We start from the raw sequence: 27,606 nt of genomic DNA, 5'->3' as shown, positions 1-27,606 counted from the left end.
CTAGTCCAAGAACACTAATCAAAGTGTAAAACCAATGTTTACTTTTAATGTTTAACAGGCAGATTAGTATTTAATAGGGAAAATGAGAAGAGGCTTGTGCTCTATCTAGACAAGCACAGGAGAAAGCAGCATTAGCTGTGCAGCGACTCCGTGGGGAGTTCACAAGGTACCTTCACAACTTTCATCAGAAGCAAGCTGTGTGATTTGATTCAACCAGTAAAGCAACCAATGCAGACAAAAGCTGAAACTGACAATGAAAGCAGACCTTACCTGTTCCCAGCTGAGATAAGCACTCAAACAGGTCAGCACCTCATTGCTTGCACTCTGCTTGACTACTAATTGCATAGCTTTGTTAATTGCACCTTGGAAGACAAATATGTCAGACCATACATTGGTGATAAATAAAATCATTTTTTCACAGTCTGGAAAGCCTAAGGGAAAAGAAGAATAAAAGTAAGTTTTTAACATTTAAAAACAACAACAAATATACTCAGGCATTAAAAGCTAGTACGCTTCAGTTAGATAACTAGGAAAGAAGGCATAGAAGTCATGTAACAAATGCAGCCCATGGAAGGGGAGTTATACTAGTACATCTCAGTCCTGAGATTAAATAGGAAAAAAAACCACACCTCAAGAAAAAAAAAATTTACAAAACCCCCACCAAACCATGAAAGAAGTGAGAGTTATGACAGACTGCATGAAGGACAGAAAAACAGAACAGAAAACTAGAATTCCAAAAAGAATCTGAGCAAAAATCCCCAAACAAAAACATCTCAACCCAACAAAGAAAAATAATTAAGAAAAAAAAATCACAATCCATAAAAAGATTAAAAAAAAAAAAGACAGGGATATTATATGAAAGAGAACTGCTAACTGAAGAAATCAAAAGTTGCAGCATTTTGCTCCTCAGTGCTCTCAAATTTTATTTTATTTTAATTTGAAACATGGATACCAGTATACTGTTTCGAGCCCTGGATGGCTCAGTATTTTCAAACTAAGTCTTTCCAGAACTAAGACAGACTCTTTAGTACAGTGACAGTATGTATGTATTACCTTTAGTACTAGGAAGAAAAGGAAGGCAGGGAGAGGAAGGGAACCCCACTGAGAAAACCTCTCAGCCAACGAGACTGGATAATGGGAAGGGATAAAACTTTAAGGAAGACATGTACAAATGCAGTGGCTTTGATCCAGGTTCTGTCCAATTCCTGACACTATTTTAAGCCAATACATGTTTTTAACTCACACTTATGAGTCAGTCCTTATTCAGTTACAGTAAGAAAATACTAATAAGCAAACAATACACAAATCTCTGGAATCACATCATTTTGGAGATGGTGGAGCAAAAAATGAAAGCACAGAGGATCTGAAATCAAGCATTTATTTGGAAAAATGACTAGACTCTATGTCATCACCAAACTGGGACACAGATATGGAGGAACTGTGAGAAATTTCTTCTAGAACAGTTTATACTTCTGCACTATGGAAAAAACTTCTGAGAAAGTTGTCCCTTTCACAGGATTTTTGTTTGTTTTTACAAACATAATCATTCCAGAACAGCAGAGCACACAGCATCTTTAAAATACAAGACCACTAAGCTGTACTATACCTTCTTTAAGTAGGCTGTAACAGAAGAGGCGGGCTCTTTCCAAATCTCCCAACTGTCGACAAATTCCTGTGTAGACTCGACACAGAGCCTGATTGACATTGTAATTTGTAGCATTCTTCTGAGCCCTGAGCTTATTTAGAATCACACGCAGCAAGGAGTCTGCTAGATGCTAAAAGGCACAAAAAACTGTTAGGCTACTGTGTACTTGAGAATCTTTTATAACATTTTAGTAGTATGACAAGTACAAAGAAGTACCATCTTATTTGCAAGAATTAACATAACATATAACAAATGCAGAGAGGTAAATCAGAGGCGACCAGCAAAAGAAAAAAAAGAGGAGGAACTTTCCAAAATGCAAAATGGGACTCCTATTCTTTAAATATAAATTATTTAGCTATGTGATTAAAAACTATATTCCTTAAGCAAAAACTGGAGAGAGGAATAATGACAGGCAGAGGAACCCAAATAAATTAATAAAATGGAGCACCCTGACTTGGCCACTCCACAAGCTGTCACAGGAGGACAAACAGCCCAGCATCCAGGTGTTGAGTCTTACTGGTCAACAGCAGAGTCTCTCCCCAGATCACTTTACACACTGCAGGAGGTGTGGAGGGGGTCTTACCATCTACCATAACAAGGGATTCAATATAAGATGCAAAGGAGGAGAATACTGGGGATGTTTAGCAGGAGGGCTACAAGTGGGGAGTAGAGGCTTAGGAGCCGGGTGCCGGAGAGGCCACATGTGAATAGACTGGGTACCTGCAGACACCAGGGAGTCCCAGTGTTGCCTTTGTGACAAATCAGAAGGTCCAAGCAAGCTCCCTGAAAGACCAGGGGTCTGAGGGTCAGATGCATGTAAGGCCACAGGTCTGGACCAGATACTGGAGGGATGTGTGTGTACTTCTGTGACTGTTAGTCTGTCAGTGCATGAGACAAGTGGGGAGGAGTCAACTACTGGATATACTGTGAGCCACCTGAGTGATCCATACTGTCTCTGTGTGTGCATACACATACACACACACACACACACACATATATGTGTACATATATGTATTTTCCATTACCAGGTTTTCACCCTGGTCAGCCAGAGAAGCAAAGAAGTTTAGGCACATACTGTGTGTGTGTACCTACTAGGAGTACATACTTGGCCTTGCTCTTGGCTGGACCTGGAAACAGAAAGCTGCCACAGCTTTGCTTCTATGAAGTTACTGGATTTGGCAACTCCTAGCAAAGATGACATGAGAACTTGGTAGCAACTTCTGTGGTGACCTCAACTACATCCAAGAACTGAAACAGGGCAAAATGCTGCCATGCATCAGTTGGTGAACTGCTCTGATGCAGACTACAACTTATCTATGAGAGAGATGGCAATTAAAGTGAATTTTTCCAGCACAGATGCTAAGCAATTTCTGAAAAAAAAAGTAACGAAAGACTTTTCAAATAAAATTCATTTGAACAACCTGATGTAGAATAAAGACCAGGTGTAGAATAATAAAAAGAATGAAAGGCTATGCCACTATTGTATAATCAATGCAGTTTGTCTTGTTTAATTGAAAAAAAAAAATAATTGAACTTCACACTTATAGAGGAACTCCTGTAATTGTTAAGGCTATCCACTACAAAAAATGCTTCAAAGTGTTTTATGCATACAACAGGAAAGCAAATTTATTTAGAAAGGCATTTTTGCATTTTGGACACCACTGAGCAGTAATTTCTATAGTGAAGGTCTATATTTTCTTAAGTTGTACAAGTTTAGATGTCTGATAACTCTTCAAGACTACACTCTGGCTCTGTAGATTGCCTGAACAATTGAGAATGCAAACACCACATATTTATGCTTTTTTCATCTGCTCAGAAGTCATTCTGAAAACAAAACATAAAATTATGCTACTCACCTTGTTTTTTATGCCGAATTCATAGACGACTTCCTTCTCTTCATCTCTCATGATTGGAATCTTTGAGATATTGCCAACATACACGTGACCTTTAATAACTGGCAACAAGTCAAAAGAGGATTCAGCAATATTATTCAGCGCCGAAGAAATCTTCTGGCAGTCACCATCAGTAACTCCTACTGCTAGTGATGCTTCTAAACTGGAACTGGAACTGATTTCACAGCTTTTGTCACAGAAAGCCTCCTGCATTTCAGAGACTGAATTTTTAGTATTTCTGATACCAGCAGTATCACTGGGCTCCGGCTCTGGTGCTTCACTGTCCAACCTCAGTCTCTTTGCACTTCTTGGCATAGATACTGGCAGAAGTACCTGTTTTTCAAAATTACTTGATGAGCTTGAAAACAATTGCTGACTTTTGTCTTGATCTTTGCTACTGTCAGATTTTGAATTGCTCCCAGTTTTAACAAAAGCAGTTGATGTAGATGCAATTGCTTTAAACCCACCTATTTGAGCCACAGGTCCTGGCAAACTCTGGCTGTCTGAAAAGGCACATCGGTTCAGCTGAATATTGCCTTTCAGTATGTTTAGTGTCCTTGCCCGTGCAGACAGCTCTGGGTACATAGTGTCCAGTATTTTCACAGAGTTCTCCTGAGGAGCACCTGGAGCAGCACTATCAGCTGCTATCAGCGGAAACCTTCCTGGGACTGGAAGTGCATGCTTTGGAATGGAAGTACAAAATTTCAAAGGTGATGAGCAAATCCTTCTACCTACTGCCACTTCTGAGGGTGAGGGAGGAGAAAATAAAAGGGCAGATTTTACTGTTGGAGTATCTGTTAGCGGAGACATGAGAGGAGGAACAGGAGTTTCACGTAGTGGGGATATCAGGTCATCAAGAGGGGAAAGCAAGAAGGATCGACTAGTAGAAGACGTTGCTGGAGACACAGTACATGCAGCTTTTGGAGGAGTAGCAACCAAAGGCAGGAGCAAGGGGGGCAGAGGAGGACCCATCTCTTGCCTAATTTTATTTATAGTCTCAGATGAGCATTCTGTTGACACAGAAGCATCAGCATTTGCCAGAACTGGCTGAGTTACTTTTAGAGTCTTTGTTTTTCTTCCACCTTGAAACAGCCTCTTTGATAGCTTGGTATGCTTTACTTTGGCAGCTGTCTTGGTTGAAACAGTCAAGATTTCAGATGGTTCTTGCTCTTTGCACTTCAACGCATTGCTCTGTTTAAAAGCAACACCCACGCAAGACTCCGATTCCAACACACATCGCTTCTCAAATACTGGGTTTTGTGCCTCAGAAGGCTGCCTAACTGTGTGACAGCTGCACTCTGCATCAGGGAGGGATGGATTTAGAAGATCATTGACAAGCATTTTTTTCCTACTGCTACCATCTAGTCTATCATAAGTGCTCTTTTCTCCTATGTTGCAAGCAGTGCAAGTTTGAGCATGATTACATCCACCCAACACCGAGAACCCCGTATCAACATCTTGTAGTGGACTTTGCTCCACATTTGACTGAAGTTTTTCAGAATCATTTTCTTCTAAGACACTGCCACGTGCTATCGCTCTTGCATTTAATTCACTGTTTTCTACAGGCAGACTGCAGCTTTCTGAGAACCTGGTTAACATTTGGCATAGTGGTAATCTATTTTTTGAAGCATTTGGCATCACAGGGCTTTCTTTTGGAGTCTCACTTTTTGAAAGACTTTCCTCACTGTCATTATTGCATCCAGCTCTGTTAGCATCTGCCATGCATTCATCAGCACCCTCCGTATTTTCAGAGGTTTCTAATATACACTCTCTTTTATAAGAGGCTAAGTTGTTAGGATAACCGTCCCTGGCCACACTTGACAGCTCATTTACAGGATCTGGAAAGGTGTCTGTTTCCCCCTGTGTGTCCACATCCACCATAGGGTCTGGTTTTAGATGACTGACTGTCAAAGTGTTTCCTGAGTGCACTGTTGAATGTTCACATACTTGGTGATCAGCATCAACAATCACACCAGTTTCCAGAGCACCCACTGCAATTTTCCTGGAAGCTTTGGGTTCCTTTCTGAACATGAGAACACATTCAGAACATTTCACAGATCTAACTTTTTGAATAAAACAGTCTTCAGATTCATTGCTCTGCTCTGGCATATCAAAATCATTTTCAGACCTTTCACTGGCATTCTTCCCAGATGCCTCAAAACTATTCAATTCCTTGCTTTCTCCCCCAGCTGTTAGTGAACGAGAGCTAGATGGATCTGTCCTCACCTCCCACATAGAAGTCCTACATCCTGATTCTTGACAACCAAACTTTTGGTCAAGAAAAGAATCCTTATTATACGAGTTTGCAGCCAGGATCTGTGATTTAACAGAGACCTGAGACTCTTTATCCACTGTCTGCTCCATTTTCTCTTTGGTTTTGTGTACATACTCTCTCCGAGGGCAGTCCAGTTCTTTGCACGTGCTGCATTTCTCAGCACACAGGATTTGAGCCCCTTCTTCAGAGCTTTCTGAAGAACAGTTACATGCATTACCTGTAACACAATTTTTATCCTCTTTGTTTTCCCATACACAGGAAAAAGGAGCCTTTTCTGTGAAATCAGCATCAACGAAACTGTCAGCTTTCTGAAGACTGAAGTTTAGATCAGGAGGCATTGTGGATTTCAAGCCAATTGTTGCTTGCAGGGGAGAGTCTGTTTCTTCAATATTTATACAGCCCATCTCCAATTCCCCTTGAGTAGAAATAACCAAGCCGCTATTAAAATCCGTGTCTGAAGTAGGCTGGCAGATGACCTCTGCAGTCTTAGTTTTCTTCTCAACATTCTCTTCCCAGTTAAATAAACTGGAACAAGTCTTGGCCACCGACCCCTCACTTGGTTTATTTATTTCCCCTTTTATTTCATCACATTTAACATTTTCATTTACCAAGAACTGATTCAGAGGTTTTGCAAGCTGTGCCTGAGAAGTAAGATTACTTTCAACAAAGACAGATGCAGTGGTATCCACTCTTTCTAACAGCTCACCGCTTTCGTCTCCAAAATCTTCTGGATTAGCTTTGAACTCAGTCTCTTGAGATTCAAACACTCTAAAGCTTTGAACTTTGGACAGTCCATCTTCTAGTGCACTACACAGGTTTTCGGGCTGGTTTATTTCACCTTTTAATTCTGTAAAACCTGACACAGGGGACTCACACTTAGCTACGCTGCTTTCTGCATCAGTAATGCATGCCATCTTTGGTAGTACAAGTGTGCTTTCAAAGTCTGGTTTCCCTTGCAAGAAATTACTGCCATTTTCTTCCTGGCACAGTTTGCCTTTTAAAAAAGCCCCCTTCTCTGTATCTACTAATTTTACATTTTCTGCACTATGGAGTAGCTCTGGTGATTCAAGTATTTCTAGAACACTTTCTCCCTTCAATTTCACGGCTAGTTCACTAGTCTCAGGTCTGGTTATATTCATGTCTTCAATTTTGAGCTGTTCATCATCTTTTGTAAAGACTGACAAAGCAGTGTTCTCCACACCTACATTTTTATCTATACCATCCACAGACAATGAATTTCCAATTCCTTCAATACCAGACACAGGTAAGTAATATATAGGGACCTTAACAGTCACTGGCTCACATTCTTTGTTTGCTTCATCTGTTATTAGTTGCACACACTGTTTCTCCAGTATCTCTTCATTGCCATGTTTTATTTCAGTACACTGAGAGTGTGCAGAGATCTCAGCAGCTACAGGGTCTGCCTCAGTCTCCATCATTATTCCCTCATCGTTCTGTATCATTAGGTCTTTAGGAGACTCCATTTCACAGAAGGATTTTGAACTACTGAAATCAGACCCATTTTCAGAGACCTCCCTCTCATTTCCCTCTGCACAGAGTCCTTTCGTATGCACTGCAGCCGTTATCTTCTCTTCAATCATCACTTGTTTTATCTTTTCCCCTATATCACTTGCCATATTAGTTATTTTGATAACATTTTTTGATTCATTTTCAACAACTTCATTCTGTAACACATCAGGCTTCTCCTCAGAATCTTCACTTTGAAGCACAACGCATTGCTCAGGTGGAAAATGAGTAACATTTTGGGGAACAGATACTGCCCTGGGAGCTTCTTTCTTTCCTGATAATCCATCTCTTTCTGCTTTCATTAATTCACCATGCTTTTCATGTGTACTCTCATAATCAGCAGCTCTGATGAAGATTGCTTTCTCCTCTGTTTGCTCTGAATCACTACATTTTTCCATCTCATCCTGAGGCTTGAAACTCTGTAACATGAAACGGTCTGAATAACCTCCCTCTTCACTGTGTGTGTCCTTGCTATCTCTTTTCTGTTCTTTGATGACTTTAAATTCATGTGGTGGTGTTTCAGTTAGTTCTTGTTTCTCAGTTTCCATAATCTCAGAATTCTCCTCCAAAAAATCTTTGTTAATTTCCATGTTTGTTACAGCTTCAGCTTTCTTTGTCTCAGCATCTCTCTCCTCCTTGCTCGATATCTTTGGACAGATATGCACATTCTTTTCATTCCAACTGATGTTATGTGAGATTTCTGCATCAAGGCCATGCTCACATGATTTGCTCTGTCTGTCACACTCCTCGTTGAGGCTGAATACATTACAACTTTGAAGCTGAACATGATCTTCTTGTAAGATATCCACTGCTCCTGAAGCACTGCAGTCAACTTCATCACTGGAACCTGTAACTTCTCCAAACAATACATCCTTTAATGAAAAATAGAAAGTTAATATTCCAAAGCCTGGTATCTGTTTTAAGATCTATTTCTCTAAATATATACCCTGGTGGCCATGACATTCAGTGATGTTGAGAGATCTAAGGCTGATCAACAGAATTACACCCTCCTCCATCACTGTTCTTCATATCAAATGTAAAGTACCTCTGTGAAAAGTCAGGATATTCATTACCTACCTACTTGCATTCTAAGATTACTGGAAAGCAACATTTCAGTAGGTTACTCTTGACTTTCAAGCTCTGGAATTTTGCTACAGAACTATGCTTACACCCAACAGGAGTTGGGACTATTAAGTCTGTAACACTAGGAAAAGAATTTCTGACAGCAGTTGAGACAAGTATATTTTGTTTTAAATATACTTCCCACAATTACATTTTGCCACCTTCCACAGGCAGTATACTAGAAGGTTAAAAAGTATCCATATGGATCTAAACACACAGACAAAGACCCTTTTCAGTGCAGAAGTAACTAATACTGACGCTCAAGAAAAAAACCAAACAAACAAAAAAGCCCAGGAATATAACATAGTTATTTTTGCAGTAATTACACAACCAAGTTAATGCCAAGTCAGACACATCCCGAAACTCACCTCTGTAGTAATTGGTGAAAGCTGTACAGGAGAAAGTAGAGCAGGGAGAGGCCTGGTCCAATTCAGTATATCCATCACACTTCCACCAGGGCCCTTCAGCTCCTGATCAGAGAAGTCTGAATCTGTCTGTATATTCGCATGTACAGTTTCATCCTCACCACCGTGAAGACATTCTTCAGTAGTCCTGCTGCCAACACCGTCATCTGCAGAGGGCTCAATACTCACTTCACGTTGCTTGGCTGTTACAGAATTTTGCTTTCCAGCACTTTCTAGTGAAGAATACCAAGGTAGCTTTTTGGCATCACACTTCCTGATCTTTTGATGGATTTGGACAGTTTCTAAGACACAAAAATATTATTAGGATTTTTTCCCCTCCCATTTTTCTTTATAGAGATAATGTATCATTGTAAGAATGCATTAACATCTTTTCAAGTGATGTTCACACAGACTAGTAATAAGCCCTTAATGTCAATTTCAGAAATACTCTCATTACAGAGCACAGATGTTGTTACTGAGAATTCTTTTTTTTTTTTTTCATGAAAAAGAGTGCAAAGCAATACAAGGAATCCATTCACTACCTCCCCAGGGCAGGCAAATGTTCAGCCATCTCCAGGGAAGCAGGGTTCCATCACACATAACAGTTACTTGGAAAGACAATTTTCATCACTCTGAACATCCCCACATTCCTCCTTCTTCTCCCAGCTTTATATGCTGAACATGACCTCATACGGTATGGAATATCCCCTGAGTCAGTTGGGGTCAGCTGTCCCCGCTGTGTCCCCTCAAACTACTTGTGCACCCCCAGCCTCCTTGCTGGTGGGATGGGGTGAGAAGCAGAAAAGGCCTCGGCTCTGTGTGAGCCCTGCTCAGCAGAAATGAAAACATCTCTGTGTTATCAACTCTGCTTTCAGCACAAATCCAAAACACAGACCCATGCTAGCTACTGTGAAAAAAAATTAACTCTATCCCAGCCAAAACCAGCAGAATCATCAAGACTCTTCTTCCCATTTTTTGTTATCAGGAAGGGCCATACTGGATGGGCCTGAAGGTCCATACAACTCAATAATTTATTTCAGTTTTAACCCATTCTGGAAAAGCAGGACAAGCATGCACTGACATTCCCCACTGAGGCTGTAATTTTCAGCTTAAAGAAACCTGAAGCTTTGAGCCAGCACTTCCAGGTCCATTACAATTATAGCCTTGCCATAAACACAGTAAATGAGTTCTTATTTATATTCCTAGGTTTGTGTTAGCCACTCCAACAAAAGGAGAAGAGGGACCGACTAAATGGGACTATTATGGACAATTGCTTCTTTTGTGAAAGTACTGTAGTTTCCTTGAGAAGATGTGAATAGGAACGATGGGGCAGGACTCCTGAAATCTAAAGTTCCCCCCTGTGGTGGATGGGAAGGGGATGACACTAGAACTTGATATCCCTGAAATCATCTGTTTCAAACTCTTGTACTTGTTCTTTTAATTTGCTTGACCCTTAATCAATAAATCAAAGTTGTAATGTCAGGGGACTACTGTCCAGCTCAGTTTTGGAGCTGAAGCCACAGATCTGCTGCCTTAAACTGATGTCAGTGAGGTTGATAAACTGGCTTATGATATGAGACAGTCTTCTTATTTTTACACGTTTAAAGCAGACACCACTGGAACATACCAGATTCACTGGCATCTACACTGCTAGCAAATTTTCAGACTTAACAGGGTGGGAAGACAGTTCACCTTCAGAGCTCTTAATAGGCAGAGTACTTATCCCAGACAGTATCTCTACAACAAACCAGGGCAGTAGAGAAAAAGAAGATGATCAATTAATACACTTGCATATCAATTAATTAACATTTACTGGAACCTACCTTCTGTAACAGTCAGACTTCTTTTTTCAGGCCATGCCTTATCCTGAACAGATGCTGAAAAATATGTACCAATATTTATTTTTGGTCAGAAAAAGCTTCAAAGAAATTTCAAGATTTAGCATGCTGTCTTACCCAAGAAAGGATCATTTTCCTGATTCTCTTTTTTTCCTGTTGCACTGTCAATGCACATCCAGAGTTCTTCTAGCAAAAGCTTTATTTTTTCTGTTAAAATAAATATTTTTCATAAATTGAGGAAACATCAATTGTTCAGAGCTAAAAACTTATGTTTCTTCATTTTTACTCAGAACACAGACATGCCTACAAAAGACACAACAAAAATTACAACAAGGAACATAGGGGCATTTTAGCCTCAGAGAAATCATAGAATCACAGGGGTTGGAGGGGACCTCAAGAGATCATCGGGTCCAACCTCCCTGCCAAAGCAGCTCCCTAGGACATGTTAGATTCCACTGAGGAAATGAATCAGGTATTGCCCATAGCTCCACAACAGACTGAAGGAACAGCTGCAGAATGCTTTAGTTTTTCCTTTCTACAAGTGAGAGTGGCAAAAAGTTGTGGCAGCCCCCCAGTAAAATGTAAAAGCAAATTTGAATGTAGCATTAGTGAACTTAAACAGCTTTCTAAAACAACTCACGTGACACGGACAAAAATGGGCAAGGAAAACTTTTAGGAAGAAAGTATTTGTATCTCATTCCTTCTTCATGCTCACTCAGTAATAACCTATCTTAGTCTTACAATTGAGCTACAAAACATCCTGAATTTCACAGAACCACAAGGCTGGAAAAGATGATTTGAAAATCATTGAGTCCAACCGTTCCTGTCCTATGCTAAGCCATATCCCTAAGCACCTCATCTACCCATTTTTTAAACACATCTAGGGATGATGACTCAACCACTTCCCTGGGCAGCCTGTTTCCACTTCATTTACAGAGCCTCACACAGGAATTATAGCAAATTGCACTCTTATCTTATGCCTTTTGATTTGCATGTTTTCTTTATGACTTTATTGAACTTCAAAGACAATGGGATTGTTTGTATTTTTCTCCATGTTTGTATTCTATTTTATAATTTCACATCGATTGACTACACACACTTATGGGGTAGACTCATCTTTTTAATGAATCATTTTTCTCACTGCAAAACTGAAAACAACCATCAATTACATTAACCTTCCATCACTGTAACATATCTGTATCAACTGCATCTGTTCTTAGAGCCTTTCTGTCAGCATCCTCTGTTCCCAAAACTCAGGAAGAGCTGCAGTGGTTTCATAATGGTTTGTTCTGCAGACAGCATGGTCCTGCAAAAAATCTTACCTTTGTCTATATCTGTTGCAAGATCTTCATTCGAACTCTGTGTCTCTGCATGCTTAACTGTTAAAAAGAGGAGAGAGGGGAAAGGAAATGTTTACATGGAACAATACCACACACAAATCTGAGGGCAATCAAAGGTGATCACTTACCTTTTCTGCACTTCTCTTTAAGTACCCCATCAAGTTTGCCCTGTTAAAATCAAATAATAATTTTTCATGCCATGCATAGTTTGTAGAGCACCTACTCTTAATTAGCATAAAATATAAGTCAATATTTCAAAGGTGATGCTTTAACTGGAAAATTTCTATCCTTTACGGTGAACAGCAATTTAGTTCCTCAGGATCACCAACAAATGTAATTTTACTATTTCAATATGCCTGTTACTAGCAGCTTCCTTTTTTTTTTTTTCCCAGAAATACTAAAAGAAGCTTCATTCTAAAAACTGTGAAAGTCTTACTTGTGCCTTCTTAAGCTCCTTTTCAAGCCTCTTCTTTTCAGTTTTCAGTTGTCTGAAGTCCTGTGTGTGCTTAGTTGCAGCCTCTTCGAGAAACAGAACCAAAATTCATGTTAGAAACTATATTATAGGAGACAACAATTTTAAGTAGTATTGGGCACCAGTTTACAAATGAAATCACTAGAAAAAAAATTGATACTGTGAAATAAAAATCTACTTAAGTTACATTTTGGCTCATTAAGACAATACCACATGTTGTCTTCCAAATGCAAAATTATTGTCCTGACCTACTGGAATACACCTATTGCTTTTCTCACTTCAATGCAGGAATGAAGAGTGGGTCGTATTGTCTATGCATGGGTCTAGAGGGTCAACCCAGTCCAGTGCAGGGTGTCCCTACCTGTGGCGGGGGGGATTGGAACTAGATGATCTTCATGGTCCCTTCCAACCCAAACCATGATACTACACTGTAATAACACTGTACTGTAGAATAACACACACCAAGTAAAAAAATAAAATTAAGAATGAGGTTCAATGGTTTCAGAATGTGTTTTATTATCTTATTTAAAAGAGGGCTATGGTTCAAATATGAAAAACCACAGATAAATGCATTAGAAAGACGTAGACAGCACTCAAGACTAATGAACAGAGAAGAGTACCTTATCTTTTCATGTCCAACAGACAGTGAGGAAGGGTGGGAATAAAGAATTCAGGGCAGCTAAGCAAGGTCTGAATGTGAGCTTCCTAGGGAAACTCTCAAGCAAGATGCTTGAGAGCGCTCTGGAAATTAGCTTGGTGACTTATTCATGGACAACAGAGAAACACATGGAACCAGCCTGCTGACCAGATCGGGTCACAGAAGACAGCACATGAAAAGAAAGAGCATTAAAACGACGGCTCAGGGGGCAGGCTGACTGAAAAAAACCCAAACATGAGAGAATTTCAGATTCACAAAAGATACCAGGCTAAAATTTGGGGTCTGGGAATATAGAAAAGAATAAAACAGATAAACTAGTGACTCAAATTGGACCCAATGCAGACTATCACACAGCATTTTGTTCTAGCTGTGACAAAATTTGAGCTTTTGGAGGCATGGGGGTATATATATTGCTGCTGTATAATGTTTATCAAAATATCAATATTTATCAAAATAAACCACTCACAGTAGGATTTGGGGGTACTAAGATGCAAGTCAGTTCACTATACTTTAAACTGTGGTAAGCACAGCTTTAAGTGTGAATGAAAATATTTGCCTTGCCAACAGTACAGCAAGTTAGGTATCAGAATGCTTTATGGACATCCACCCTCTACTAGTAAAATAAGAAAAACACAGTGCCAAGAGGCAAGTAAATGCTTCTCCTCTATCTAAAATCAAACCAAACAAACCAAAATCCAACTGCCAGAATATTTAAAAATCAGAAAAAAATGTGTCAGGATAACTACATATTTAAATTTTATTATAAATATGAAAGAAAAATCCTGCCAAGATTATTAGAATGCTGGAGCACTCACCCTATGACAACAGGTTCACTGAACTTGACTTAATTAGCTTGAGAGGAAAAACAAAAAACCCCCTCAAAAAACCAACCAACCAAAAAAAAAAAAAACCCCAAAAAAACCCCTTAGAAGGGCTACAAGAGCAGCTTCCACATACCTAAACAGAGGTATCAAGAAGTCTGAATGAGACTGTTTAGTGGTACATAGTTGGAGGAGAAGACTTCAGGCGTAAGTTGAAACAAGTCCAACTGACTGTAACAAAAAGCTTTTTCACCATGAAGACAGTCGTGCAGTGAAGAAGTTTGCCTGAACAGGCTGGGCAGACCGTCCTTTGAGGTTTTCATGACCAGAAGTTCCCCTTCCAACTTCACCTATGCTATGTGCCAAAGATACTCAGCAGAAAACGTTGTGCAGGAAGGCTGATGTAATTCAGAGAATAAGCACCACACATAGTATTGCCCTGCCTTGCTCTATGGGGCCTTGGAGTTAGAAAGCTGCAGTTACTTCTTTGGACAAAAAAAGGAATCAAGAGATGGAGTAGAACCATAGCACAGTAACACAATCTAGGAAGTTACCTTCAAGTTTCTTCACTTTTGTTTCCAGTTTCTTCCTCCTGTTAAAAAGACAGCCTTAATACATCATTTTGTATAGAATTATATTGCACATAGTGAAAAGACAGGGAAAAAAATAAATCTATTTCAGAGAAAACACACTTTCTAGACCCAGGACTTGTGAGACCAACGTGTCCCTGAAGTTAAAAACTTAAATCAGTGGAATGCTGCTGACACTTGTGGAATAATTGCTGGAGGTGACTTAGAAATTAAACTTACACTCACGCTTTAAGAAAAGGTTGATTAGAACATCTCTTTTATGAAGAGAGGCTGAGGGACTTGGGACTTTTTAGCCTAGAGAAGACTGAGGTGGGAATCTTATCGGTGCTTATAGATACTTGAGGGGTGGGTGTCAGGAGGATGGGGTCAGTCTTTTTCCAGTGGTGCCCAGTGACAGGACAATGGGCATAAACTTGAATACTGGAAGTTCCACCGAAACATGAAGAGGAACTACTTTACTGTAAGGGTGGCAGAGCAATGGAACAAGCTGCCCAGAGAGGTTGTGGAGCCTCTATCTCTGGAGATATTCAAAACCTGCCTGGAGGCTGTCCTGTGCAGCTTGTAGGTGATCCTGCTCTGGCAGGTGGGTTGGACTAGAAGATCTCCAGAGATCCCTTCTAACACCTGTCATTCTGTGATTCTCCTCAGCATGGAAGAAACTTCCACGGTGAAGTGCAGCTGGTATGCCAAGAGTCCATTCCACAAAAGTTCAGTCTTAGAGGTTGGCAACATCAGTGCAGCTTGGTGTGCTAACCCTGAGAGAAAGGTACACATTGGGTGGAGTGGAGACATCGTGGCCAGGCTCTGTGATCTATGGGAACTTGGTGTACTATGGTACCAAGATGCTGCATTGTTCCTGCTCTAAGTGAAAACTGACCCAGAACTGAGCCAGCTGTTCATCATTTTCCTGTCAAGACCATGTCCTTTGGGTGAACTTTCCTCATTGTGGTATCATAATACTAAAACACTCCTCCATCCAAAAGCTACCAGCCTCCAAGGCGTGACCACCCCTCACTGAGCACACACACTGAATTTCTGCTGGTCTATACCTTTAAACACAAAGGGAGGAAAATTTACACCAAAGATACGCATGACTATAGTCACTCAAGCTCCACCAGATAGGTGAAAATAGTATAAAAGTAGCCCAAGAACACAGGGCTGTTAGGGAAGATACCATGAACCGTTGCTGACTTCTGAGACTGAATCTCCTCCCTCCCCATCCCCACCTTCCCATCGCAACACCTTGAGTTAGATTTGAACACTTAGTTATCAAAAGAAACTGAGAAAATCTCTACAGAGAGCTATTGATGTTACTATATTGCTCAAGCAGTTGCTTTATGCGTAGTTTTACGCTGTCTTATGTTCCTATATTACTTGCACCTGCTTTTGCAGACAGTGTATTCACTGAATTCAAAGAATTTGCCCCCAGTATGCTGCACCATACCCAGCTGAGGTAGCTGAACATGACCAAACTGCTTAAGCCTGGCCATGCCAGTTCACTGAACACAATAGACTGAAAGGTGCCTCACACTATTTGTGCATCAGTAATCGTTATAGTTCCATATGGAATGTGACCGGACTTAAGAGTGCAGAACTGGTAATTACTTGGAATCTAAGTCCAGCCCCTCTGATAGCTGAGGACAAGCTGGAACATAAGGAAGTTTATTTTCTGCCAAATTCCTTTACCAGTTTAATGCCACAACATTCTCACAAAAACACTTCTGTTTGTTACAGAGGTAGAGTTGGCTTTTAATCACAGAATCACTAGGTTGGAAAAGACCTTTAAGACCATCAAGCCCAATCGTTCCTTGTGAGTCCACTAATCCAGGTACATAAATATACTTTCAGCTATAACCTGGTTGAATATGATCTAATGAAACTAATGACTAATATGATCCAAGAAAACTGGCTTCTGATTTTTTTTACATTTCTATGATGTAACATGGGTTAGTTTCACTCCTTAAAACAATTAAGCCTTGATTACAACCAATAATAGCTAAAAAAAAAAGAGATAATCAGGACCAACCTTCAAGATCACTTATGTGCCAAGCTTTTTGTTCAGAATGCCCAGGTGTCTACTAAAGCCAAACCAAACCAACCAAACAAAAAATAAAGCATCCTTCACTTTGGCTTTTCAACTCTACCTTATATGTACAACATATACAGAATGAAGAAGTAAACACAGATAAAAGTAAACACAGTATTTTCCTTCTGTTAAATCCCAATGTTCCAGAAACAGTTTTTAAACTCTGTCCTAACACAAGCTGCCAATGCTCACTGATCACTTTCATGAAGTTCATCCGCTCCCCATATTAAAACTTGCATAATGGACTGAGATTAGAGCTTAAGCCTTTCTGGATGTGCAAGCTTGAGCTGTCACTTCAGCCACTAAATGGAATACATTTGAAAATTCTCTCAGAAATGGGACGATTGACCACCATGTGCAGTACTCAAAGCATTTAGACTACAGATAGACTGATGCTTTTGGGATGTTCTCAGCCTGAACCAGCTCATACTTAACTCTCTCCATACTCAGATGATGGCTCTGATAATCAAGCATTTGTGAGAATTTCAGAAAAATATCCTTATAAAACATCTCTGCAGAAAAATTTTTAAAAGATGACACAAATGGGGGTGAGCACACTTTAAAGATAGCAGGAACTTCTGTTTCAGTAGATGATTTTCTGACCAAGGTACATTAGTACTGCTTCTATAACATACAAACATTGTAAGCAATGTGGGCAGACAACAGAAACGCCATTTGCCACTGTAGGGAGAAGTCTCATGTAGCCAAAGCTTAATGAGAGTTCAAGTTTGCCAGTACTCTTGAGGGACAACAGAAAGGGCTTCTTAAAATATGTTAACAACAAAAGGAGGATCAGAGATAACACTGGTCCATTATTTGATGAGGTTCACCTAACAAATAAGGACACAGACAAAGCAGAAACATTTAATGCCTTCTTCAACTCTGACTTTAACACTGACAACAGGCCCTGGGATGTCCAGAAATTTGTGTTGGAAGACTAGGGGTGAAGGAGGGAGGACGGTAAACACCCAGCCAACTCTGAACTTCTTCAAGACTTGGAGCTCCAGCTGGATACACATAAGTCTATGGGGCCTGTTGGTAATCATCCCAGGGTACTAAAAAAGCCAGCTCATGTTATCACTGGACCTCTCTCCACTGTTTCTCAACAGGTTTGGGAGTCTGGAGAGGTCACATTTGACTGGAAGCTGGCAAATTTTCAAGAAGGGTCAGAAATAAGATGTTGGCAATTACAGGCCTGTCAGTCTCACTCTGGTACCAGGCAAAATTATGGAGAAGGTAATTCTGGGAGTTACTGAAAAACACTTCAGTGACACCAGTAATTGGTCATAGCTAGCACAGGTTCACAAAGTGAAAGTACTGTTTAACTAATTTTAAAAGTACCAGGTAATGAACTTCTATTTCTCTGTAGATTACCTTCTGACCAGTTCCTTTTATGACAAAGTCACCCATCCATTAGGCTAATGGAAGCCAGTAAACGTGGGAGTTTTTTGAATTTTAGCAAAGCCTTGCATACTGTCTCTCACAGTACCCTTCTGGACAAAATGTCCATCAAACAGCTAGACAAATCCACAACATGTTGAGTGAGCAACTGGCTTAGGGGTCAGGCTCAAATAGTTATACTAAATAGGGCTACATCAGGCTGGCAGACAGTCACTGGTCAGCTTTCTCAGGGCTCAGTGCTCTTTAATGTACTTATAAATGATCTGGATGCAAGAATTGCACAGGTACATTACATAAATTTGCTGATGATGCAAAATTAGGAGGAACTGTAGACTGCAGGGCCTCCCCCCTAGAGTAGGGCCACCTTACAGAGGTATCTGTATAGCCTAGAGAACCAGGCAATCACCAACCACGCAACATTTAACAAGATGAAGTGCTGATTCTCCACCCCCGCCAGGGTGATCTTGGTCCCATGTTCAAACTGGGGTATGGGAGGCTGGAGAGCAGTCCTGTAGAAAGAGATCTGGTGGGTTGGGTTGATGGCAAGTTGCATACGAGTCAACAACGTTACTGGCAGCCAAAAGGGCCAACTGTGTCCTGGGAGGCACCAAGCACAGCATGGCTAACCAGTCAAAGGTGACTGTCCCACTCTACACTGAGATGGTGCAGCCCCACCTTGGCTACTGTGGTGCAGTTTTGGGCACCTCAGTACAAGGACACTGAACTACAGGAGCGTGTCCAGAGAAGGATGATCAAGATGGTGAAAGGTCTTGGGGGCAAGACTGACCAGGAACATCTCAGGTCACTCGGCTTAGTCAGCTTACAGAAGAGAAGGCTGAGGGGTGACCTCATTGCCATTTGCAATGTCCTCAAGATGGACAAGGAGGTGCTGATCTCCTCTCTCCAGTGACCAGGAATAAGACATAACAAAATGGAATGAAGCTGCATCAGTGGAACCTGATTGGACGTTAGGAAAAGATTCTTCACTGAAAGGATGGCTGGTCTCTGGAACTGGCTCCCCAAGGAAGCTGGGCACCAAGGAGCCTCTAAATAATGCTCCTAGTCATACGGTTCAGTTTTAGGTAGTACTGTAAGGAGCAATGATTTGAACTCAATGATCCTTACAGATCCCTTTCAAAGTGAGGTAGACTTTTTATGAACCAGCTAAGAATCTGAATAACCAGACAGACACTAAATGCCAACAGTTATCATTGCAATATTTACAGACATATTAGTTATTTACAGGTGCAGCAGTATGCTGGCTAATTTAATCACACATGCAATTGCATTAAGAGAAAATAGATTATCTAGTAACTGTCAACAAGCAAGGTTTGTAGATAATGCATATGGACAGAACTCCTCATGCTATGCAAATCAATTTCCTATCTGATCTTTAAGATGCATAAGCAACCTCATCTAACAAATCTATGCTAACAGAAGCTGCATTCAGATGCAGAATAAATACATGCAGTATTGTAATCTAGGCAAACTACAAAACCCATGATGTGGTTACATCTGTAACACTCAAAAGTTGAAAAAGATAAAACACAAACAACTGCGTAATTTATTTCATCCACAGAATGTGATATTTTAATTTAAATGAGCAACCTTACTTATGGAGCAGTGTAACATTTTGAGTACTTTTTTTTTCAAAGCTTGTCTGTAGGGGTGATTTCGTACCTAAAACCTTGTTCATAGTGGACATAAACATTTCTCTTAAGTTACCCTGTTTGTTATAAACTGCTATCCTTATAAATATTCAAAACTCCACTAGACAAGGTCCTGAGCAACCAAAATTTGACACTGGCTCTGAATGGCAGATTGGAGCAAAGAACTTCAGAAATAATTTTCTACTTACATTATTTTACAGTAACTGTAGTTTAACATTCGTTTTATGAACAATTAACTAGAATTCTGCTTCTGAAGAAAATTTCCACTCTCAAATTACCAAACTCATATGACCTACTGCTTAAAATGGGCTCAACATTAAAGGTATCTAAAACAGCTATGAATCACAGAATGGTTGAGGTTGGAAGGGACCTCTGGAAATCATGTTGTACAACCCACCTGCTCAAGCAGGGCCACATAGAGCCGAGTTGCCCAGGACCATGTCTAGATGGCTTTTGAATATTTCCAAGGACAGAGACCAGAACTTCCCAGGGCCATTTGTGCCAGTATTCAGTCATCCTCACAGTAATAAGACTGTTTCCCAGTGTTCAAAGGGAAACTCTTGTGTTTGCATTTGTACCTGTTGCTTCATCTTGTCACTGGGCATCACAGAAACGAGTCTGGCTCCACCTTCTTTACACACTCCATTCAGGGGTTTATAGATACTGATAATACCACCCTGAGCCTTCTCCAGACTGAAGAGTCCCAGCTTTCTCAGCCTTTCCTTAATGGAGAGATGCTCCAGTTCATCATCCTCGTGGTCTTTCACCGGAGCCTCTCCAGCATGTCTATGTCTCTCATGTACTTGGGTGCCCAAGTACACAGCACTCCAGGCATGGCCTCACTAGTGCTGAGCAGAGAGGAAGGATCACTTCCCTTAACAATACTTTGCCTAATGCAGCCCAGGGTACTATTAGCTGCTTTTGCTGCATGGGCACACTGCTGGCACAAGCTCAACTCGGTGTCCGGCAGGACTCCAAGGTCCTTTTCCGCTGAGCTGCTTTCCAGATGGGTGGTCCACAGCTTATACTGGTGCGTGGGGTTGTTCTTCACCAGGTGCAGGACTTGGCTTCTACCCTTGCTGAAGCCCCTGAGGTTCCTGTCACCCCATTTCTCCAGCCTGTCAAGGCTGTGCTGGATAGCAGCACGCCCCTCTGGCCTGTATCAGCCACTCCTCCCAACTTTGTGCCATCAGCAAACTCAGAGGTTATGCTCTGTCCCATCATCCACATCACAAAGAACTTGAAATGAAGATCATGAAGATGTGAAGCAGGACTGTACTCAGTATGCAGCCCCTCTTCCTCTCACCCCAGGGTACACTGCTAGTTACTGACTTCCAACTAGACTCTGCACTGCTCACCAACCCCACTCAGGGCCTGGCCATTCAGTCAGTTTTCAACCCACCTCGTTGTCTGCTCATCCAGCCCCTACAGCAACAGCTTGAGGGGCTACAAGGTCCCTATGGGAGAGAGTACCAGAGGCCTTCCTGAAGGCAAGGTAGACACTAGCCATTGATCTCTCCTCATCTATCAGGCACATGAGTTCTTCATCAGTTTATCAGGTCAGCCACGTATGACTCACCCTTGGTGAAACCACTGCTGACTACTCACAAGGAGTTTCTTGTTCTTCATGTGCCAGGGGAACCTGTTTCTGTGATGAGCTGCAAGGCAGGACTGACCAACCTGTAGTTCCCTGGCTCCTCCTTCTTGGAGATGCGAGTGACAGATGGGAGATCAGTGATAGATCTATACTGACAGATCAGTGACAGATCTATACTGACACAGAGTACACTGCCAGTGCAAAGGGTGGTCAGTTGCCTCTTAAGATGCAGTTAGCAACGGGGTAGCTGTCCTCTGCTGCTCTTAAACAGGAAAATGTGCTAAAGATTCCTTTAAGCTCATAGGACACAGAACACCCAGACATGACATACAGGCAGTCTGGCAGAAGCAGTGGCAACAGCAAGTGACGACAGTGCTAGCCTGCTTGCACAGTGTCTTGTGTGATAGCAGCATGTGCTACGCTTGTGAGGACCGTATGCTTCTCAAGCTGTGTAGATACTAGGCTATCTCATCTGAGAGATGCTTCAGTCCCTTGATCATTTCCATGGCCCTTCATTGGACCCTCTCTGAGGAGCTCAGAACTAGACACAGCACCCCAGGAGTGGCCTCAGCAATGCTGAGGGAAATGAACACTACCTTTGACCTGTTGTTCACACCAAAGTAACCAAAGTTAAAAATGACAGCCAGTTTACAAGGAAGGAAGGAAGGAAGGAGTCACCAGTGGGAGTCCTACAGAAATAAAACCATACTACAAAAACCAGCAGAAAGGTCTTAGAATTCCAAGTGACTAAAGAGCAATCATTGGTGTTGATAGACGTACGTGTAGAAAACTAACCATGACTACAAACTCACAAGACCCAGCTGTATATTAGTAGGTTATCTTTTGAAAGAATAAGTATCTTGCCATTCAATGCTGAGAAGTCACAGCTCCCTGATAAACGTGATTTAGAGGCTAGGAGTGTAAGAGCATTAAAAAGCAAGGAGACAAATTCAATAGAGAGAGTCCATCAAGAGCTGTAAGGCTGACAACACACGTATGTGTGCATATCCAAGCAAAGAAGCCTTGGAGTGACTGGTTACTGGAAGAAACAGACTTTGGGGATTAGCAAGTCACAGCTTCAAAGTATTCTCTCCTATAGCAGCAAAAAGTGGTTTCTGCATTTTTTGGTGCCAAATCTCTCCTGCCCATTCCCAAACACAGTGGACAGTTCAGGGGCTGCTGACTGATTGAAAGTACAGATCACTTTGGCAATACCATTTATATATTAGCCTCCGAGACTTATTAGTATTAATGGAAACATATGGCAGTAAAAATCCAGCCAGGACTAGGAACCACTGGGAACTAGAGAAACTGCAGCTGCTTCTCCAATCTCATCCTGTTCTTAAAAACTTTCGCTAAACAACCACCAAAAGCCAGGATAATAAGTAAACTAATACTACCTTCCAGAGTGTTTGCCACAAAACTTAAGAGCATTCTTCCATTAACTTGCTATTCTAAGAACCCATAAGCCTAAAAATTTTAGCAGAATGGAAAGCATAACTAGGTAAGGTACAATACCAAGGGGACGGGGGGTGGGGGAAGCCAAAAGGTTGGGAGAAAACAAAAGAATCACTTACACAGCATCACTGTTTACTATTTCTTCTTTAATTTTTACGTATTCCAGTTGACTCTCCCGATAAATCTTGAGAGAACTCTGTGGAGAACAAAAGCACAGTTAAAACATGTTCTTCCTGGGGGCTGGGGGGGAGCACAATAAGATGCAAACACCTTATGTATTCTAATTAAAACAGTGCATAGCCAAAAAAAATATATTCAATGAGACAACAAGTTAGAAAGTCAGTGTTTTTATTCTTCATTAAAAGGCACAAGTTACAACAGACAACTATCTAGTGTGCCTCCAACACCTAGCTGGATAGGAACTCAAAAGCTGAAGTGAAGAGCACAACTACTACACACCGTACAAATAATCCTAATTTTTCTGAAAAAGAGCCATCAAGACATCAGCTACCAATACTGGCTGAGGGAAGAGGAGTTAAAAAGCACTTCTAACATAGAAGAAAAACTAGGTACAGTGATGAATGAAAAAATCCTACAAGACGGTGGGGTATTTTTTTGCAGAAACAACAGTTAATATCTAGAACATATGTGTATGTCTATATACTTAATTTTTTTTAGGCAATTTGAACAGCCAAAAGCTTTTCTGCTATAGAAGAAGGAAGTGATGGGAGATAAATCAGGAATCAAATCAAGGAGTTAATAATATAAAAAGCATATGTTCAAAAAAGGTCACAGAAGCAAAATCCTACTCTATAGACCCTCTTTGCACCTTTTTAGTAGTACAAGTTGTAAAGGTCAGTAATAACATCAGGACAGAAAACCAAAGGAATTTTAATACATCTCCTGCTTTACTGAGTAAGGAAATAAAACCCAAATAATTGGATCAAAATAAATCACAGGATCTACAAGAGTTTGGGCTATCTGAAACCTGCTGCCCTTTAACTGATTTCACTTAAAACCAGAGCTGTGGGTCCCAGTGAACAGGAAAATATAACTGGGCTTATTAAACCCTGCTTCATTAAATACATACATTTCCTTCAACAGAAAAAGTTCAAGTTATTTAAGCCTTACAAGCACACCTTTTTCTCTTCCAACTCCGCTTTCAGGGAACCCAATTCTTCCTGGCACTTTTCCAGAGGCAGGATTTTCTGTAGCATCTGCTCCACTTGGCAACGAAGTGCAGAGATCTCTCTGAAATGGAAAGCGCAATTGGGGGGAGGGGGGGGAAGGGGAAGAAAGAAGGAAAAAAAAAAAAAAGAATAAAGGTTGCAAAAAAACCCATGGGTGCTTTCAAACTCCATGTTCTGATTCTTCAGGTAAGTATCTGAGCCTTTTGCCTTCCCCTAGGGAAAACTGCTGCAAAAGATACCCAAAGGCTTTTAAGTGACTAAATGTTCTCATTTTTCTAGCCAACATTTTACATTCAAGGACAATTAGATCTGATTTTAAAAAACATTAAACTGAGCCTAAAGCTAGATGCAAATGGATGCCCAGGTACCTAGTCTGAAATGCTAGGAATGTGTCCACATAGGTAGTACTATGAAGTAAGAGCAGAGTCCAACTGTGAGATTCTCCAGCAGGTAGAACACAGTCCTTAAAAATCATGTACTGTAAAGACCCAATGCCTCATGCAGGCAGGGCTGCATCAAATACACTTTACTGCCACCAAAAGATGACCTCCACATCTCCACTCGGTCACTTCAGACTCTCAGGCAACAACACAGGGGCCAGGAAAGAACTTCACGCAGGTACTATAGGAGGACATCAAGGGCACCTTTGCTAACTATGGCCTTGAAAGCATGGTAAATTAAAGGACCATATTAAACTCAGCCTAGACCTAGGTACTGCTAGTATGGCATCAGACTACTAAAACTGTCCAAGACACAAAACACAGAGAACCCTTACTAAACTGTTTAAATCAAACTTACCGTTCTGCAAACTGAAGCTGTAATCTCTTGTTAAGGTAGAAATTAAAAACAGTTCATCAAATGTCCCTAAGTATATTTCAATCTAATCACCACTTGCAAAGAAACATCCAATAAAGCTTTCCACCCCAAAACACACAGGACTTGCAGAGCTAAGCCTTTAATTGAAACATTTCAATACTTTTGAAGGGAGTAAGCAGAGCTTCTTCTGTTACGTGAAAAATCTTGAGTCATTCTTAGCAATGAAGGTCTCAAATAGCCCATATTGAGCCCCATATATGACATAGCCAGATCTTAAGTGGGTAAGTTTAATTGCAAATCCCTGTTGTTTATACAAAGCCTATCCAGTCTGTTCTTTACTAGAGAAAGCTCAAGCCTTAAAATCCTCAAGCCCCCTTGTAAGAAATGTTGATATACTAATTCTGCAAGAACACGCATAGAAAAGGATATCAGTGCATTTCTGTTGATACTCAGTCAGCAAACGACTGCAAGAAAAAATAAAACAAAATCAGGTAAGAAATTAAGTAATGTCTTGACAACTGTGTCAGTATATCTTTCCTTTTCCTCTACAGGTAATACAGAAACTATCAGGTTGCTTAGGTTATTACAGCTACACAAGGTAGCCATGTTTCTCCACCACCACACACAGATATTTTCAGGCATAAATTAAAGAACTCTTACAGTCTATATTTAGGACATGCTCATGAAGAAGTTACTTTAACTTTAAGGAGGATTTAGTTTTGTGCACTAACGAATATCTACGTTTCACAAAACACATTTGCTGCATTGCTTTAAGAACTCAAGAGCAATAAAAACCCAACCAACCCACCCACCCAGCCCAACCGCTTGTGCATTGTACTTACTCTCCATCAATCATTTTCTGCTTCAGTGCAATTAATGTGGCTACATACTCGTTTATGTTCTGTAAGGAAGGGTCTAGAGTTGGTCAAGAAGTTTCACCCAAAAAACCCCCCAGTACTACACACAGTGAACAACCGCTAAACTGCCTGCTGGCGCTCTGTGCAGTACAATAACTCGTCCTCTTCTTCTCCAGTTCTCTCAGGGAACAAGTCACTAACTCATGAAAAATACCTTCGTACAAACTCCCGTGGAGAACGCAGGCTCCACGGGAAGGTACGCACACTCAGATAAAATGCACCACAAAAGCCCTTCAAACTTCACTTCTACAGCAGCTTACACACCACAAGCCCCGTAACTTTTTTTCCTCTCAAAGCCAAATTAAGCTCGGGCCGAATACTCGCAATAAGCGGCACCGAGCTCGCCGGAGGGCACAGGTTTCCCTCGGGCTCTCCACCCACGCTCGCTCTAAGCGCATCCAAAGATCTCCTCGGCTCGCTGAAACCCTCAGCGGGGCCTTCCCCCTCCTAGACGGCGGAGCAAGCTCTGCCCGCGGCGCTGTGCTGTCAGACCTGAGGCTTGCCGGAGAGCGCCGAGGGAAGGCGCTGAATCACGGCACCCCCTGCGCCGCTGGGACACACCCGGGAGCCGGCCGCCGGGCCCCGCCGGGCAGGCCGCGGAGGCAGGAGCTACCGAGGCCCGCCGCTGCCGCCCCGGCACCGGGATCGGCGACCCAGCGCGTCCCCCCCCCACGCCCCAGCCCCGCCACCGCGCCCTGAAACAAAACCCCCGGCGCGGCGGGGCCGGCGGCCCGCTGCTACCTGCTGGAGAACGCCGCAGTTGGCGCAGGACGCGGCAGCGGCCGCGGTCCCAGCCGGCGGCGGCGGCGTCTCCCCGGGCATCATAGTGGCCGCCGCGCTCCGCGCCGGCCCCGCCGCCCGGCAGCGCCCCGCGCAGCCTCGCCCACCCCTCCGCCCAGCCCCGGCATTGGCGCAGGGGCGCAGCCCGAAAAGCGTCATAGCCGGCGCCACCTCCTCAGCGAGGACCCTGCTCGCCTTAAGCTCCCCGCAGGATGACGCCGCAGATGCCAAACTAGCAGCGGCCGGGGGCGCCTCCAGAGGCCGGGCGTTGAAAGCGCCCGGCGAGCACCGTTTCAGCTCTCTGAAAGAACTACCCGCTCCCGCGGCTCCCACGGGCATTTTTTTTCCTCCCCTAAGGACAACCCCGAGGCAGGCGCGAGGCAGAACAGCTTTTCCCACCCGCCGGCTGCGAGAGGCGGGGCGGGGCCGCTGCCGGGGCGGGGCTCTCACCCCTGCAGCCGGGGCGGGAGGGGGCCGGGTGCTGCTGCTGCCCTGGTGGGGCTGTCCCTGTCCCTGCCCTCACCGATGGGGGCCGGGCCAGCCGCTTGGACGCGGCTGTACTTGGCTCTTCCCGTTCCCCGAGGTACACAGAGAGACGGTTCTTCGTGCGGGGGCGCAGCCGCTGCTGGGGGGAGCCCGCCGCTCCCGGCGGGAGAGCCGTACGGAGGCGCTTACGGTTAACGCGTCGGCCCCGCTGCTGCCAGCGCCTTGGCACAGAGAGCGCTTCCCGCCCCGCGGGCCGTGCTCCTCAGCGGAGCGCAGGTTGAGGCGGTGGTGCCGCCCTGGGGACCTGCGCCCCGCCGGGGTGCGGCCCCAGCACGTTGTCCCGGTGGCAGCCGCTCGGTACGCAGCGTCCGGGGCAGGAGGCGGCACACGGCGCGGGGTGCTCGGCAGGCTTCTTCTGTTCAGCTCGGGCTGATGGAATTCGCTTCGGGAGCGTTGTTGGCAGCGCTGCTGCTGCTGCTCGCACAGCTTCATCCTGCCTGAAGCTTCCTCTGGCTCGCAGCTTGTCCAGGTCCTTCAGAGCACTTCTTCACCCCTGCCTTTCTAGTGGGGGGAGTCGCTGTTCCTCTCGGGGTCTGTGGAGCTTCATTAAAGCTGAAATCT

The 27,606-nt window shown here is 42.6% G+C and overlaps 1 protein-coding gene across 1 annotated transcript in view; it reads right to left on the bottom strand.

Moving 5' to 3' along the window:
• ICE1 (interactor of little elongation complex ELL subunit 1) overlaps positions 1-26,544 on the bottom strand; it is a gene marked incomplete at its 5' end in the record, with an annotated part of 32,399 nt that extends 5,855 nt beyond the window's left edge. Inside the window, 15 exons of the mRNA XM_084260641.1 lie at positions 271-431; positions 1,607-1,775; positions 3,502-6,386; positions 6,471-8,211; positions 8,830-9,167; positions 10,821-10,910; positions 12,026-12,082; positions 12,172-12,211; positions 12,480-12,562; positions 14,549-14,586; positions 22,916-22,992; positions 23,936-24,047; positions 25,216-25,266; positions 25,645-25,703; positions 26,461-26,544. Of these exons, the coding sequence (XP_084116767.1) occupies positions 271-431; positions 1,607-1,775; positions 3,502-6,386; positions 6,471-8,211; positions 8,830-9,167; positions 10,821-10,910; positions 12,026-12,082; positions 12,172-12,211; positions 12,480-12,562; positions 14,549-14,586; positions 22,916-22,992; positions 23,936-24,047; positions 25,216-25,266; positions 25,645-25,703; positions 26,461-26,544 (5,985 nt within the window). The remainder of the gene's footprint in view (positions 1-270; positions 432-1,606; positions 1,776-3,501; positions 6,387-6,470; positions 8,212-8,829; positions 9,168-10,820; positions 10,911-12,025; positions 12,083-12,171; positions 12,212-12,479; positions 12,563-14,548; positions 14,587-22,915; positions 22,993-23,935; positions 24,048-25,215; positions 25,267-25,644; positions 25,704-26,460) is intronic.
• Between the last annotated feature and the right edge of the window lie 1,062 nt (positions 26,545-27,606).

This window comes from Gallinula chloropus (genome assembly GCF_964237585.1).
Source record: "Gallinula chloropus genome assembly, chromosome: 2".
NCBI classification, from domain to species: domain Eukaryota; kingdom Metazoa; phylum Chordata; class Aves; order Gruiformes; family Rallidae; genus Gallinula; species Gallinula chloropus.
This window is presented reverse-complemented; position numbering and strand designations above follow the sequence as displayed.